General features: G+C 45.7%; 1 protein-coding gene across 1 annotated transcript in view; it reads left to right on the forward strand.

Moving 5' to 3' along the window:
• stx1b (syntaxin 1B) overlaps positions 1-14178 on the forward strand; it is a 69165-nt gene extending 54987 nt beyond the window's left edge. The window contains exons 7-10 of the mRNA XM_079282192.1: positions 1997-2070; positions 13039-13176; positions 13268-13378; positions 14038-14178. Of these exons, the coding sequence (XP_079138318.1) occupies positions 1997-2070; positions 13039-13176; positions 13268-13378; positions 14038-14118 (404 nt within the window). The 3' untranslated portion in view covers positions 14119-14178. The remainder of the gene's footprint in view (positions 1-1996; positions 2071-13038; positions 13177-13267; positions 13379-14037) is intronic.
• Positions 14179-14732: the final 554 nt, after the last annotated feature.

A 14732-nucleotide genomic window follows, 5' to 3' on the forward strand; every position in this document is an offset into this window, starting at 1 on the left:
GTACACAAAGTACACAGTGAGTACTAGTACACACAGTACACAGAGTACTACTACATACAGTACAAACAGTACACACAGTATTTCTATATTATTATTATTGTTAAAAATGGAACACAACTCATGATGAATATACGTATATATATATATCTACATATATATATCTATATATATTCATGTGCATATAGAGTCTAGCCAGCAGCACATTAGGGATCAGCTGATATACCGTTAGCCCAACAAGCTGATTGGCTGTGAGTCGGTCACGTGATGGAGAGAGAGTAAATATAAAGGAGGAGCTGGAAGACGTCTGGAAACATGAAAACACACATTGAGCAGCAGATGTGTCCATCACCACCACGAAGAAACACAAAAAGATATTTGGTGTTTTTAGTTTCATATCGGTTTTAGAATCTGTTGTGACCTATGGCCTTCTGGGAGCATTCAGTGTTCCTAAAATGTTAAAAATGTTCCTAATTTTATCGTGAAAATAGTTTACCAAAGTTTCCAGAGGACGAAATGTGCCTTTAGTCTCCAGTAGGAGATCTGTGGACATCTGTGACACTTTAACACAAAACGAACGGATCCTGATGCTTCTGTGTTCTTACTGACCGAACCGGGACTTACAACTAACTACCGTTACAGCCCTGTGCCATGAGACGGACCATGTGACATACCATGTGCCATGAGACGGACCGTGTGACATACCATGTGCCATGAGACGGGCCATGTGACATACCATGTGCCATGAGACGGACCGTGTGACATACCATGTGCCATGAGACGGACCATGTGACATACCATGTGACATGAGACGGACCATGTGCCATGAGACGGACCATGTGACATGAGACGGACCATGTGCCATGAGACGGACCGTGTGACATACCATGTGACATGAGACGGGCCATGTGACATACCATGTGCCATGAGACGGACCGTGTGACATACCATGTGCCATGAGACGGACCATGTGACATACCATGTGACATGAGACGGGCCATGTGCCATGAGACGGACCATGTGACATACCATGTGCCATGAGACGGACCATGTGACATACCATGAGACGGACCATGTGACATACCATGAGACGGACCATGTGACATACCATGAGACGGACCATGTGACATACCATGTGACATGAGACGGGCCATGTGACATACCATGTGACATGAGACGGGCCATGTGACATACCATGTGACATGAGACGGACCATGTGCCATGAGACGGACCATGTGACATACCATGTGACATGAGACGGACCATGTGACATACCATGTGACATGAGACGGACCATGTGCCATGAGACGGACCATGTGACATGAGACGGACCATGTGCCATGAGACGGACCATGTGCCATGAGGCGGACCATGTGACATGAGACGGACCATGTGACATGAGACGGACCATGTGCCATGAGGCGGACCATGTGACATGAGACGGACCATGTGACATGAGACGGACCATGTGCCATGAGACGGACCATGTGACATGTGATGTACCATGTGACATGAGACGGACCATGTGACATGAGACGGACCATGTGCCATGAGACGGACCATGTGACATGTGATGTACCATGTGACATGAGACGGACCATGTGACATGAGAGGACCATGTGCCATGAGATGTGACATGAGACGGACCGTGTGACATGTGACATACCATGTGACATGAGACAGACCATGTGACATGTGCTGTACCATGTGACATACCATGTGACATGAGACGGACCATGTGACATGTGATGTACCATGTGACATACCATGTGACATGTGACGTACCATGTGACATGAGACGGACCATGTGACATACCATATGCCATGCGACAGACCATGTGACATGAGATGTACCATGTGATGTACCATGTGACATACCATGTGACATGTGACATGTGATGTACCATGTGACGCTCAACATGTCATGTGACACATGAGGTACCACGTGACTGAGCAAGTTGTCCGCTTTGAACGTTCTCTCTCTGTGTTCTGTCTGCAGCTGGGAGAACCACCACCAACGAAGAACTAGAGGACATGTTGGAGAGTGGCAAGCTGGCCATCTTCACCGATGATGTAAGCACCGCACCTGAGCCTCACTTTTACCTGAGCCATTCTGCTTCCCTCTGTGATTAATTACCTGGGTTGCAGAATCGCCACGAGGTGCGCTGAGACATCAAGTGAACACGGCCGTTGTCACATGGCATGTAACAATAGGAGGATGCACTAGAGAGAGCTCTTATTTTGATGGGAGTCGCTTCACAATTATCATTCGCTCTTTTCAAAGTAAAAGCTCAAATACGTGCATGCACCTCTGCCTCTGGCCCAAGCTGAGACCGACGGTTGCGGTCGGGTCACGTGACTTAACACTGAGCTGAAAATCAAAACGTTTGACACTGAGCTCCTCTGGTTGAAACCACACCCACATGTGATGTCACAGAGTCCCAACCAGTGGAGGTCAGAAACACGGTTTACAGCTGGCGTTAAGTCACTCTGTAAGCAGGTAAGTAAGCCAGACGACACCGCACCACTGGAGCTCAAAGGTCCTCACCAGCAACTGAACTGTCAGTTCGAAGCAAGAGAAACTGATTTACACTTAAAAAAAGTACCTGTTTGGTTTTATTTTGAAGATCCCAATGTCACCCTCTCCTTCAAAGTAAAAGTTGCATTTTTGCAGGAACCCCAGCCACAAGCAAGAAAGTTCAGATGACTTGAGTATGGGGTCAGATCAGTCTCAATAATTGCAAATGCAAACAGAAAGATTCACAAATACATTCCAATGCACACATGAATAAATAACGAACCGGTGAATAACATTGTGTGTGAACACGTTAAACACATCAGGTTGTTGTGAGCAGCAGTTCTATCTCTTCTATATCTGTGCTCAGTGTGTGAAACGTTCCACTGCTGTGAACAGAACAACATGTTTCACACGTTCATCTACATGTGTGTGTTGAGTCTTCATCACAGTCAGAGCATGTGATGCAGCGCTACTCTTCATCACTATGATGCTGCTCTACTCTTCATCACTATGATGCAGCGCTACTCTTCATCACTATGATGCAGCTCTACTCTTCATCACTATGATGCAGCTCTACTCTTCATCACTATGATGCAGCTCTACTCTTCATCACTATGATGCAGCTCTACTCTTCATCACTATGATGCAGCTCTACTCTTCATCACTATGATGCTGCTCTACTCTTCATCACTATGATGCTGCTCTACTCTTCATCACTATGATGCAGCGCTACTCTTCATCACTATGATGCAGCTCTACTCTTCATCACTATGATGCAGCTCTACTCTTCATCACTATGATGCAGCTCTACTCTTCATCACTATGATGCAGCTCTACTCTTCATCACTATGATGCTGCTCTACTCTTCATCACTATGATGCAGCGCTACTCTTCATCACTATGATGCAGCTCTACTCTTCATCACTATGATGCTGCTCTACTCTTCATCACTATGATGCTGCTCTACTCTTCATCACTATGACCAGCTCTACTCTTCATCACTATGATGCTGCTCTACTCTTCATCACTATGATGCTGCTCTACTCTTCATCACTATGACCAGCTCTAATCTTCATCACTATGATGCTGCTCTACTCTTCATCACTATGATGCTGCTCTACTCTTCATCACTATGACCAGCTCTAATCTTCATCACTATGATGCTGCTCTACTCTTCATCACTATGATGCTGCTCTACTCTTCATCACTATGACCAGCTCTAATCTTCATCACTATGATGCAGCTCTACTCTTCATCACTATGACCAGCTCTACTCTTCATCACTATGATGCAGCTCTACTCTTCATCACTATGATGCTGCTCTACTCTTCATCACTATGATGCAGCGCTACTCTTCATCACTATGATGCAGCTCTACTCTTCATCACTATGATGCAGCTCTACTCTTCATCACTATGATGCTGCTCTACTCTTCATCACTATGATGCAGCTCTACTCTTCATCACTATGATGCAGCTCTACTCTTCATCACTATGATGCAGCTCTACTCTTCATCACTATGATGCAGCTCTACTCTTCATCACTATGATGCAGCTCTACTCTTCATCACTATGATGCTGCTCTACTCTTCATCACTATGATGCTGCTCTACTCTTCATCACTATGATGCAGCTCTACTCTTCATCACTATGATGCAGCTCTACTCTTCATCACTATCATGCTGCTCTACTCTTCATCACTATGATGCTGCTCTACTCTTCATCACTATGATGCAGCTCTACTCTTCATCACTATGATGCAACTCTACTCTTCATCACTATGATGCAGCTCTACTCTTCATCACTATGATGCAGCTCTACTCTTCATCACTATGATGCAGCTCTACTCTTCATCACTATCATGCTGCTCTACTCTTCATCACTATGATGCAGCTCTACTCTTCATCACTATGATGCAACTCTACTCTTCATCACTATCATGCTGCTCTACTCTTCATCACTATGATGCTGCTCTACTCTTCATCACTATGATGCAGCTCTACTCTTCATCACTATGATGCAGCTCTACTCTTCATCACTATGATGCTGCTCTACTCTTCATCACTATGATGCTGCTCTACTCTTCATCACTGTGATGCTGCTCTACTCTTCATCACTATGATGCAGCTCTACTCTTCATCACTATGATGCAGCTCTACTCTTCATCACTATGATGCAGCTCTACTCTTCATCACTATGATGCTGCTCTACTCTTCATCACTATGATGCTGCTCTACTCTTCATCACTATGATGCTGCTCTACTCTTCATCACTATGATGCTGCTCTACTCTTCATCACTATGATGCTGCTCTACTCTTCATCACTATGATGCTGCTCTACTCTTCATCACTATGATGCTGCTCTACTCTTCATCACTATGATGCTGCTCTACTCTTCATCACTATGATGCTGCTCTACTCTTCATCACTATGATGCAGCGCTACTCTTCATCACTATGATGCAGCTCTACTCTTCATCACTATGATGCAGCTCTACTCTTCATCACTATGATGCAGCTCTACTCTTCATCACTATGATGCAGCTCTACTCTTCATCACTATGATGCTGCTCTACTCTTCATCACTATGATGCAGCGCTACTCTTCATCACTATGATGCAGCTCTACTCTTCATCACTATGATGCTGCTCTACTCTTCATCACTATGATGCTGCTCTACTCTTCATCACTATGACCAGCTCTACTCTTCATCACTATGATGCTGCTCTACTCTTCATCACTATGATGCTGCTCTACTCTTCATCACTATGACCAGCTCTAATCTTCATCACTATGATGCTGCTCTACTCTTCATCACTATGATGCTGCTCTACTCTTCATCACTATGACCAGCTCTACTCTTCATCACTATGATGCAGCTCTACTCTTCATCACTATGATGCTGCTCTACTCTTCATCACTATGATGCAGCGCTACTCTTCATCACTATGATGCAGCTCTACTCTTCATCACTATGATGCAGCTCTACTCTTCATCACTATGATGCTGCTCTACTCTTCATCACTATGATGCAGCTCTACTCTTCATCACTATGATGCAGCTCTACTCTTCATCACTATGATGCAGCTCTACTCTTCATCACTATGATGCAGCTCTACTCTTCATCACTATGATGCTGCTCTACTCTTCATCACTATGATGCTGCTCTACTCTTCATCACTATGATGCAGCTCTACTCTTCATCACTATGATGCAGCTCTACTCTTCATCACTATGATGCAGCTCTACTCTTCATCACTATCATGCTGCTCTACTCTTCATCACTATGATGCTGCTCTACTCTTCATCACTATGATGCAGCTCTACTCTTCATCACTATGATGCAACTCTACTCTTCATCACTATGATGCAGCTCTACTCTTCATCACTATGATGCAGCTCTACTCTTCATCACTATGATGCAGCTCTACTCTTCATCACTATGATGCAGCTCTACTCTTCATCACTATCATGCTGCTCTACTCTTCATCACTATGATGCAGCTCTACTCTTCATCACTATGATGCAACTCTACTCTTCATCACTATCATGCTGCTCTACTCTTCATCACTATGATGCTGCTCTACTCTTCATCACTATGATGCAGCTCTACTCTTCATCACTATGATGCAGCTCTACTCTTCATCACTATGATGCTGCTCTACTCTTCATCACTATGATGCAGCTCTACTCTTCATCACTATGATGCTGCTCTACTCTTCATCACTATGATGCTGCTCTACTCTTCATCACTATGATGCTGCTCTACTCTTCATCACTATGATGCTGCTCTACTCTTCATCACTATGATGCTGCTCTACTCTTCATCACTATGATGCTGCTCTACTCTTCATCACTATGATGCAGCTCTACTCTTCATCACTATGATGCTGCTCTACTCTTCATCACTATGATGCTGCTCTACTCTTCATCACTATGATGCTGCTCTACTCTTCATCACTATGATGCTGCTCTACTCTTCATCACTATGATGCTGCTCTACTCTTCATCACTATGATGCTGCTCTACTCTTCATCACTATGATGCAGCTCTACTCTTCATCACTATGATGCTGCTCTACTCTTCATCACTATGATGCTGCTCTACTCTTCATCACTATGATGCTGCTCTACTCTTCATCACTATGATGCTGCTCTACTCTTCATCACTATGATGCTGCTCTACTCTTCATCACTATGATGCTGCTCTACTCTTCATCACTATGATGCAGCTCTACTCTTCATCACTGTGATGCAGCTCTACTCTTCATCACTATGATGCTGCTCTACTCTTCATCACTATGATGCTGCTCTACTCTTCATCACTATGATGCAGCTCTACTCTTCATCACTATGATGCTGCTCTACTCTTCATCACTATGATGCAGCTCTACTCTTCATCACTATGATGCTGCTCTACTCTTCATCACTATGATGCTGCTCTACTCTTCATCACTATGATGCTGCTCTACTCTTCATCACTATGATGCAGCTCTACTCTTCATCACTATGATGCTGCTCTACTCTTCATCACTATGATGCTGCTCTACTCTTCATCACTATGATGCTGCTCTACTCTTCATCACTATGATGCTGCTCTACTCTTCATCACTATGATGCTGCTCTACTCTTCATCACTATGATGCTGCTCTACTCTTCATCACTATGATGCTGCTCTACTCTTCATCACTATGATGCTGCTCTACTCTTCATCACTATGATGCAGCTCTACTCTTCATCACTATGATGCTGCTCTACTCTTCATCACTATGATGCTGCTCTACTCTTCATCACTATGATGCTGCTCTACTCTTCATCACTATGATGCTGCTCTACTCTTCATCACTATGATGCTGCTCTACTCTTCATCACTATGATGCTGCTCTACTCTTCATCACTATGATGCTGCTCTACTCTTCATCACTGTGATGCAGCTCTACTCTTCATCACTATGATGCAGCGCTACTCTTCATCACTATGATGCTGTCACTCAGAGGTGATGAAGGTGACCCAGGAATCAAAGAATAAAGACACTTCACGCATAATTTATGTGTATTTTCCCTTTAACTCACGAGATGCAGCATGTTTCATACTTAATGTGAATATAATTCATACTTTGTTAGCATCTTATTCTGAAAACCGGATGTTGGTCTGAAGAAACCGGATGTTGTCTCACGTTAATGTTTCCGCTAACTTTCAAAGTCCTTCGCTCCCGATCTGTGTGTTTGAATGTGTTTATGGTGAATGTCAGCATGTAGCTGCACTGACATGTGAGTGTCTGTGACTTTACCAGCGATGTCCAGTCGTCTCCGTTCCTCCACCGCTGCCAGTGAGCAACGCACTTTCAAAATAAAATAAATAAAAAATGCGTTAACATGCTCTAAAATAATTGTCGGTGTTAATTAATGAATGCGTTAACGCGATAATAACGCGTTGACTTGCCCTGCACGAACATATTTATACAACTTATTTTCTCTGTTTGTCCTGTCTGTCTCAACAGGACAGTAGTTTAGGGGAGGCAGTAAGAAGAACCTGATCACATGTTTTTTTACGAAACTAATTACAACTACCAACAGTCATACCTTCAAGGACCTTAATGTATTTTCACATAATGTCAAATAATGACAAATAAAGACTAAACTACCGCGGAATCCGCACCAAAACAGTGGCAGCTTGCAACAGGAAGTTCTGACCTGTCACCTCCGCAAATTGCGCAACTCTAACGCTAGCAGCCTCGTGGGGAGGGGAGGGGGGAGATGCGCTCATGTGATTGGTTGAAAATAAGAACGTTGAAAAATACGCATTTGCGAATCCAGCAACGTCAGGAGTCTCAAAAAACCCACAAACAAATGTGTAGCTATCCACAAACAAATCAGAATCAGAATCAGAAACCGTTTATTGCCGTGGTATGTTGAACATACAAGGAATTTGGAATTTGACGGGAGGTGCGTAACAATCAACAACAATCAACAACAATCAACAATGCAAAGTACAAACAAATTAAATTTACAGAAAATATAAGATAAAGTAAAATATAATAAAGTGAAATATAAGAAAGTGAAGTCGAGTGCACAAGCGGACAGATAGCAGGACTATAGACCAGTGAGGTGTCGTGTGAAAGTGTCCAGTGTGATAGACGGATGTGCGGGAGTGACCGGTGGGACTTTGTCCTGGGGAGGACAGAGTCAGTGGGGGTCCCGGGCTCTGTTAATGAGCCCGACTGCCGACGGGAAGAAACTGTTCATGTGTCGTGAGGTCTTGGTCCTGATGGACCTCAGCCTGCTACCAGATGGAAGGGGCACCAACAGGTCATGTCCAGGGTGAGAGGGGTCGGCTACAATCCTTCTTGCTCGCTTCAGGGTTCTTAAAGTGAACACGTCCTGGAGGGACGGCAGATTGCAGCCGATCACCTCTCAGCAGAGTGAATGATGCGCTGCAGTCTGTCCTTGTCCTTGGCTGTGGCTGCAGCGTACCAGAGCGTGATGGAGGAGCAGAGGATGGACTCAATGATGGCTGTGTAGAAATGCACCATCATTGTCTTTGGCAGGTTGAACTTCTTCAGCTGCCTCAGGAAGTACATCCTCTGCTGAGCCTTCTTGGTGATGGAGCTGATGTTCAGCTCCTACTTGAGGTCCTGAGATATGATGGAGCTCAGGAAGAGGAAGGACTCCACCACGTCAACGGGGGAGTCACACAGGGAGATAGAGGGAGTCACACAGGGAGATAGAGGGAGTCACACAGAGTGATAGAGGGAGTCACACAGAGAGATAGAGGGAGTCACACAGAGAGATAGAGGGAGTCACACAGAGAGATAGAGGGAGTCACACAGAGAGATAGAGGGAGTCACACAGAGAGATAGAGGGAGTCACACAGAGTGATAGAGGGAGTCACACAGAGAGATAGAGGGAGTCACACAGAGAGATAGAGGGAGTCACACAGGGAGATAGAGGGAGTCACACAGAGAGATAGAGGGAGTCACACAGAGAGATAGAGGGAGTCACACAGAGAGATAGAGGGAGTCACACAGAGAGATAGAGGGAGTCACACAGAGTGATAGAGGGAGTCACACAGAGTGATAGAGGGAGTCACACAGAGAGATAGAGGGAGTCACACAGAGAGATAGAGGGAGTCACACAGAGTGATAGAGGGAGTCACACAGAGAGATAGAGGGAGTCACACAGAGAGATAGAGGGAGTCACACAGAGTGATAGAGGGAGTCACACAGAGAGATAGAGGGAGTCACACAGAGTGATAGAGGGAGTCACACAGAGAGATAGAGGGAGTCACACAGAGTGATAGAGGGAGTCACACAGAGTGATAGAGGGAGTCACACAGAGAGATAGAGGGAGTCACACAGAGTGATAGAGGGAGTCACACAGAGAGATAGAGGGAGTCACACAGAGAGATAGAGGGAGTCACACAGGGTGATAGAGGGAGTCACACAGAGAGATAGAGGGAGTCACACAGAGTGATAGAGGGAGTCACACAGGGAGATAGAGGGAGTCACACAGAGAGATAGAGGGAGTCACACAGAGAGATAGAGGGAGTCACACAGAGTGATAGAGGGAGTCACACAGAGTGATAGAGGGAGTCACACAGAGAGATAGAGGGAGTCACACAGAGAGATAGAGGGAGTCACACAGAGTGATAGAGGGAGTCACACAGAGTGATAGAGGGAGTCACACAGAGAGATAGAGGGAGTCACACAGAGTGATAGAGGGAGTCACACAGAGAGATAGAGGGAGTCACACAGAGAGATAGAGGGAGTCACACAGGGTGATAGAGGGAGTCACACAGAGAGATAGAGGGAGTCACACAGAGTGATAGAGGGAGTCACACAGGGAGATAGAGGGAGTCACACAGAGTGATAGAGGGAGTCACACAGAGAGATAGAGGGAGTCACACAGAGTGATAGAGGGAGTCACACAGGGAGATAGAGGGAGTCACACAGAGAGATAGAGGGAGTCACACAGGGAGATAGAGGGAGTCACACAGAGAGATAGAGGGAGTCACACAGGGAGATAGAGGGAGTCACACAGAGAGATAGAGGGAGTCACACAGAGAGATAGAGGGAGTCACACAGAGTGATAGAGGGAGTCACACAGAGTGATAGAGGGAGTCACACAGAGAGATAGAGGGAGTCACACAGAGAGATAGAGGGAGTCACACAGAGTGATAGAGGGAGTCACACAGAGTGATAGAGGGAGTCACACAGAGAGATAGAGGGAGTCACACAGAGTGATAGAGGGAGTCACACAGAGAGATAGAGGGAGTCACACAGAGAGATAGAGGGAGTCACACAGGGTGATAGAGGGAGTCACACAGAGAGATAGAGGGAGTCACACAGAGTGATAGAGGGAGTCACACAGGGAGATAGAGGGAGTCACACAGAGTGATAGAGGGAGTCACACAGAGAGATAGAGGGAGTCACACAGAGTGATAGAGGGAGTCACACAGGGAGATAGAGGGAGTCACACAGAGAGATAGAGGGAGTCACACAGGGAGATAGAGGGAGTCACACAGAGTGATAGAGGGAGTCACACAGAGAGATAGAGGGAGTCACACAGAGAGATAGAGGGAGTCACACAGGGTGATAGAGGGAGTCACACAGAGTGATAGAGGGAGTCACACAGAGAGATAGAGGGAGTCACACAGGGAGATAGAGGGAGTCACACAGGGAGATAGAGGGAGTCACACAGAGAGATAGAGGGAGTCACACAGGGAGATAGAGGGAGTCACACAGAGTGATAGAGGGAGTCACACAGAGTGATAGAGGGAGTCACACAGAGTGATAGAGGGAGTCACACAGAGTGATAGAGGGAGTCACACAGAGTGATAGAGGGAGTCACACAGAGAGATAGAGGGAGTCACACAGAGTGATAGAGGGAGTCACACAGAGTGATAGAGGGAGTCACACAGAGAGATAGAGGGAGTCACACAGAGAGATAGAGGGAGTCACACAGAGAGATAGAGGGAGTCACACAGAGAGATAGAGGGAGTCACACAGAGTGATAGAGGGAGTCACACAGAGAGATGGGGGCTGGTGGGGCTGCGTTCTTCCTGAAATCCACAACCATCTCCACTGTCTTTAGAGCGTTGAGCTCCAGGTTGTTCAGACCGCACCAGGTCACCAGATGGTCAGTCTCCCACCTGTAGGCGGACTCATCCCCACCAGAGATGAGTCCAATGAGGGTGGTGTCATCCGCGGACTTCAGGAGCTTGACGGACTGGTGACTGGAGGTGCAGCTGTTGGTGTACGGGGAGAAGAGCAGAGGGGAAAGAACGCAGCCTTGGGGAGAACCGGTGCTGATGGTCCTGGAGGATGAGACGTGCTTTCCCAGCTTCACGCGCTGCTTCCTGTCAGACAGGAAGTCTGTGATCCACTTGCAGGTGGAGTCGGGCACCTGCAGCTGGGAGAGCTTATCATGCAGCAGAGACGGGATGATGGTGTTGAAAACAGAGCTGAAGTCCACAAACAGGATCCTGGCGTAGGTTCCTGGGGAGTCCAGATGCTGGAGGATGAAGTGAAGGGCCAAGTTGACTGCATCATCTACAGATCTGTTGGCTCTGTAGGCGAACTGCAGGGGGTCCAGGAGTGGATCGGGGAGGGTTTTTAGGTGGGACAGGACAAGGCGCTCAAAAGACTCAATGACCTCAGAGGTCAGGGCGACGGGCCTGTGGTCATTGAGTCCTGTGATCCTTGTTTTTTAGGGACGGGGATGATGGTGGAGGCCTTGAAGCAGGCTGGTACGTGGCATGTCTCCAGCAGTGCGATCCACACAGAAATACATACAAATGCAGAAATATTTTTTTTTACATTTATATAAATCGTTATTTATTCATGTGTGCATTGGAATATATTTGTGAATCTTTCTGTTTGCATTTGCAATTATTGAGACTGATCTGACCCCATACTTGAGCGTCACATGAACTCATGTTGTGTTTCTAATTTTAAAGACAGGAGAGACAACCGTGATCATAACTACAGCATGAAGGACATCCCCTCAAAATTATGATCATGTGTATTTCTATGAATCATCTCATTCAAAAAATATTTATGTCTAAAACACTGGAAACACAAACCGATTTTTGAAATCCTTTCTGAATCTGGTCATTGAAGAGAAGAGACGAAACACGTCTCGTGTATTCTTCGTTGAGCCTGCTAACAGTCTACAGAGCAGCAACGAACAACAATATGCATATTTCGTATCTAGTCAAATGACCACGACAGCTCCTATTACTCTATTTCTATGGAACGTAATCGAAAAAAACAGCAAAGAAGCAGTTACAAATAAAACTATTTTGGTTGAGACACTCAGAGCAACACATCGGTGAGTATAACAAGCAACTGACATCCCTTTGAAGTTTAAATAAATGAAGCTATTTTTAATCCATTCTACTTTTTGGTTGTGTATCATATATTTTTCAATGTATTTCCTTTTAATCTCTGTTTTACTTTGAGATGCTTTTTATTGAAAACCAATCAGAGTGAAATAATGTCTGTTAAAAGACGTCCTCTCCTGCAGATCAAAATGGACTCTCAGATGACCAAGCAGGCTCTGAACGAGATCGAGACCCGACACACCGAGATCATCAAGCTGGAAAACAGCATCCGCGAGCTGCACGACATGTTCGTGGACATGGCCATGCTGGTGGAGAGCCAGGTGAGCGTGACGGCGACCAGAGGTCAGAGGTCGCTTGTGGGCGTTGCGTGTTTAAACTGAAACACTATGGATGTGTGCGTGTGTGTTTCAGGGAGAGATGATTGACAGAATCGAGTACAACGTGGAGCACTCCGTGGACTACGTGGAGCGAGCCGTATCTGACACCAAGAAGGCCGTCAAATACCAGAGCCAGGCCCGCAAGGTGAGCTGTTCCTCAGGGACCCGGCTGTGAAGCACAGTTCACACCAGACGTGGCGCGAATTACGCGAAAGACGCAGATTGGCCCGAGTTGAAATCATCGCGCTATCAGCGTTGAGATGCTCCTCCTCCATCACTGACGTTGTTGAATCAGGAAACAAATCCTGTAGATGCTACGATCCTGTGCATAAACGTGTATAAACCTTATGGTACGATGAAGAACACGCTGCTGTGGTCACGACTAGATGACGTCATGTTGAGTGGTGATGGAGCTGCTACAATGTTAGCTTAGCATAGCACCGATGGAACCAGATTCCATTCAGAAAACAAACGTTTAAAAGTTGTTTACTTGTCGTCTTGAGGAGAGAAATAACAAAACATGAACTCAGACTTTTTACAAATTATCATCATTCTGTATCATTTTTATCAGTTTATTGCAATGAAATCACAGCAAAATGTGTTTATTTAGTGTTCATACAGCTGTCGTGAACAGCCAACGTGTGTGTTGTCAGATACAGTGAATACACCTTCAGGTGATGTCATGAACCAGACCAAAAGGCGTTTAGTTTAGAAAATCCGCGCTGCGTTTGGTGTGAACGCACCTTCAGAAACATCCCACATAGAGAACCAACCAACCTGTGTGTCTCCTGCCCCCCCCTGCAGAAGAAGATCATGATCATCATCTGCTGCGTCATCCTGGGCGTGGTCCTGGCGTCAACCATCGGCGGCACGCTGGGCTTGTAGAGACGCTCCGTGATGACCGACACCGACCGACCGGCCGACCGCCAGCATAGAAAACAGACGACAACAACACAAAAAACTTGAAACACAAATGCAAGACAGATAAACCAATCAGCTAGGAAGAGATAAGAATCCAATCAGAGAACAAAGACAAAAAAAACACAATAAAAAATGCCATCACATTAAAGCTGACCTAAATACATAACGTATACAAAAAGAGGGAATAAACCTCCTATTTATTCCACATGTAAATGTATTGAACATATGAAGCAACACACGGGTTAGCTGCCTGTCAAACAATATGATGACCTATAATATGACATTTACTTGTTTGTTTGTTTTGCCTTTTTTCTTGTTTTTTAACGGTTTCTTTTGGTTTTTTTGGGAGTCTCTCCGAGGACAGTGATGGTGACGGCTGCTGGGTGAGAGTTCTACGGGACGAGCGTTCCAAGAGCCAGAACCTTCTATTTGTTCCTTACACTGTGGAACCGAGTGCGTTCTAGAACGTCGCAGAACACATTCTCTGTGAATGAGCTGCTGTTCCGCTCAAGTGCTGTCCTTCTAGAGGACATTGAACTCCTGACAGAGAGAAAGAAATCCCATCGGCTCTGGAGCTC

Source organism: Melanostigma gelatinosum (assembly GCF_949748355.1).
Source record: "Melanostigma gelatinosum genome assembly, chromosome: 13".
Taxonomy (NCBI): domain Eukaryota; kingdom Metazoa; phylum Chordata; class Actinopteri; order Perciformes; family Zoarcidae; genus Melanostigma; species Melanostigma gelatinosum.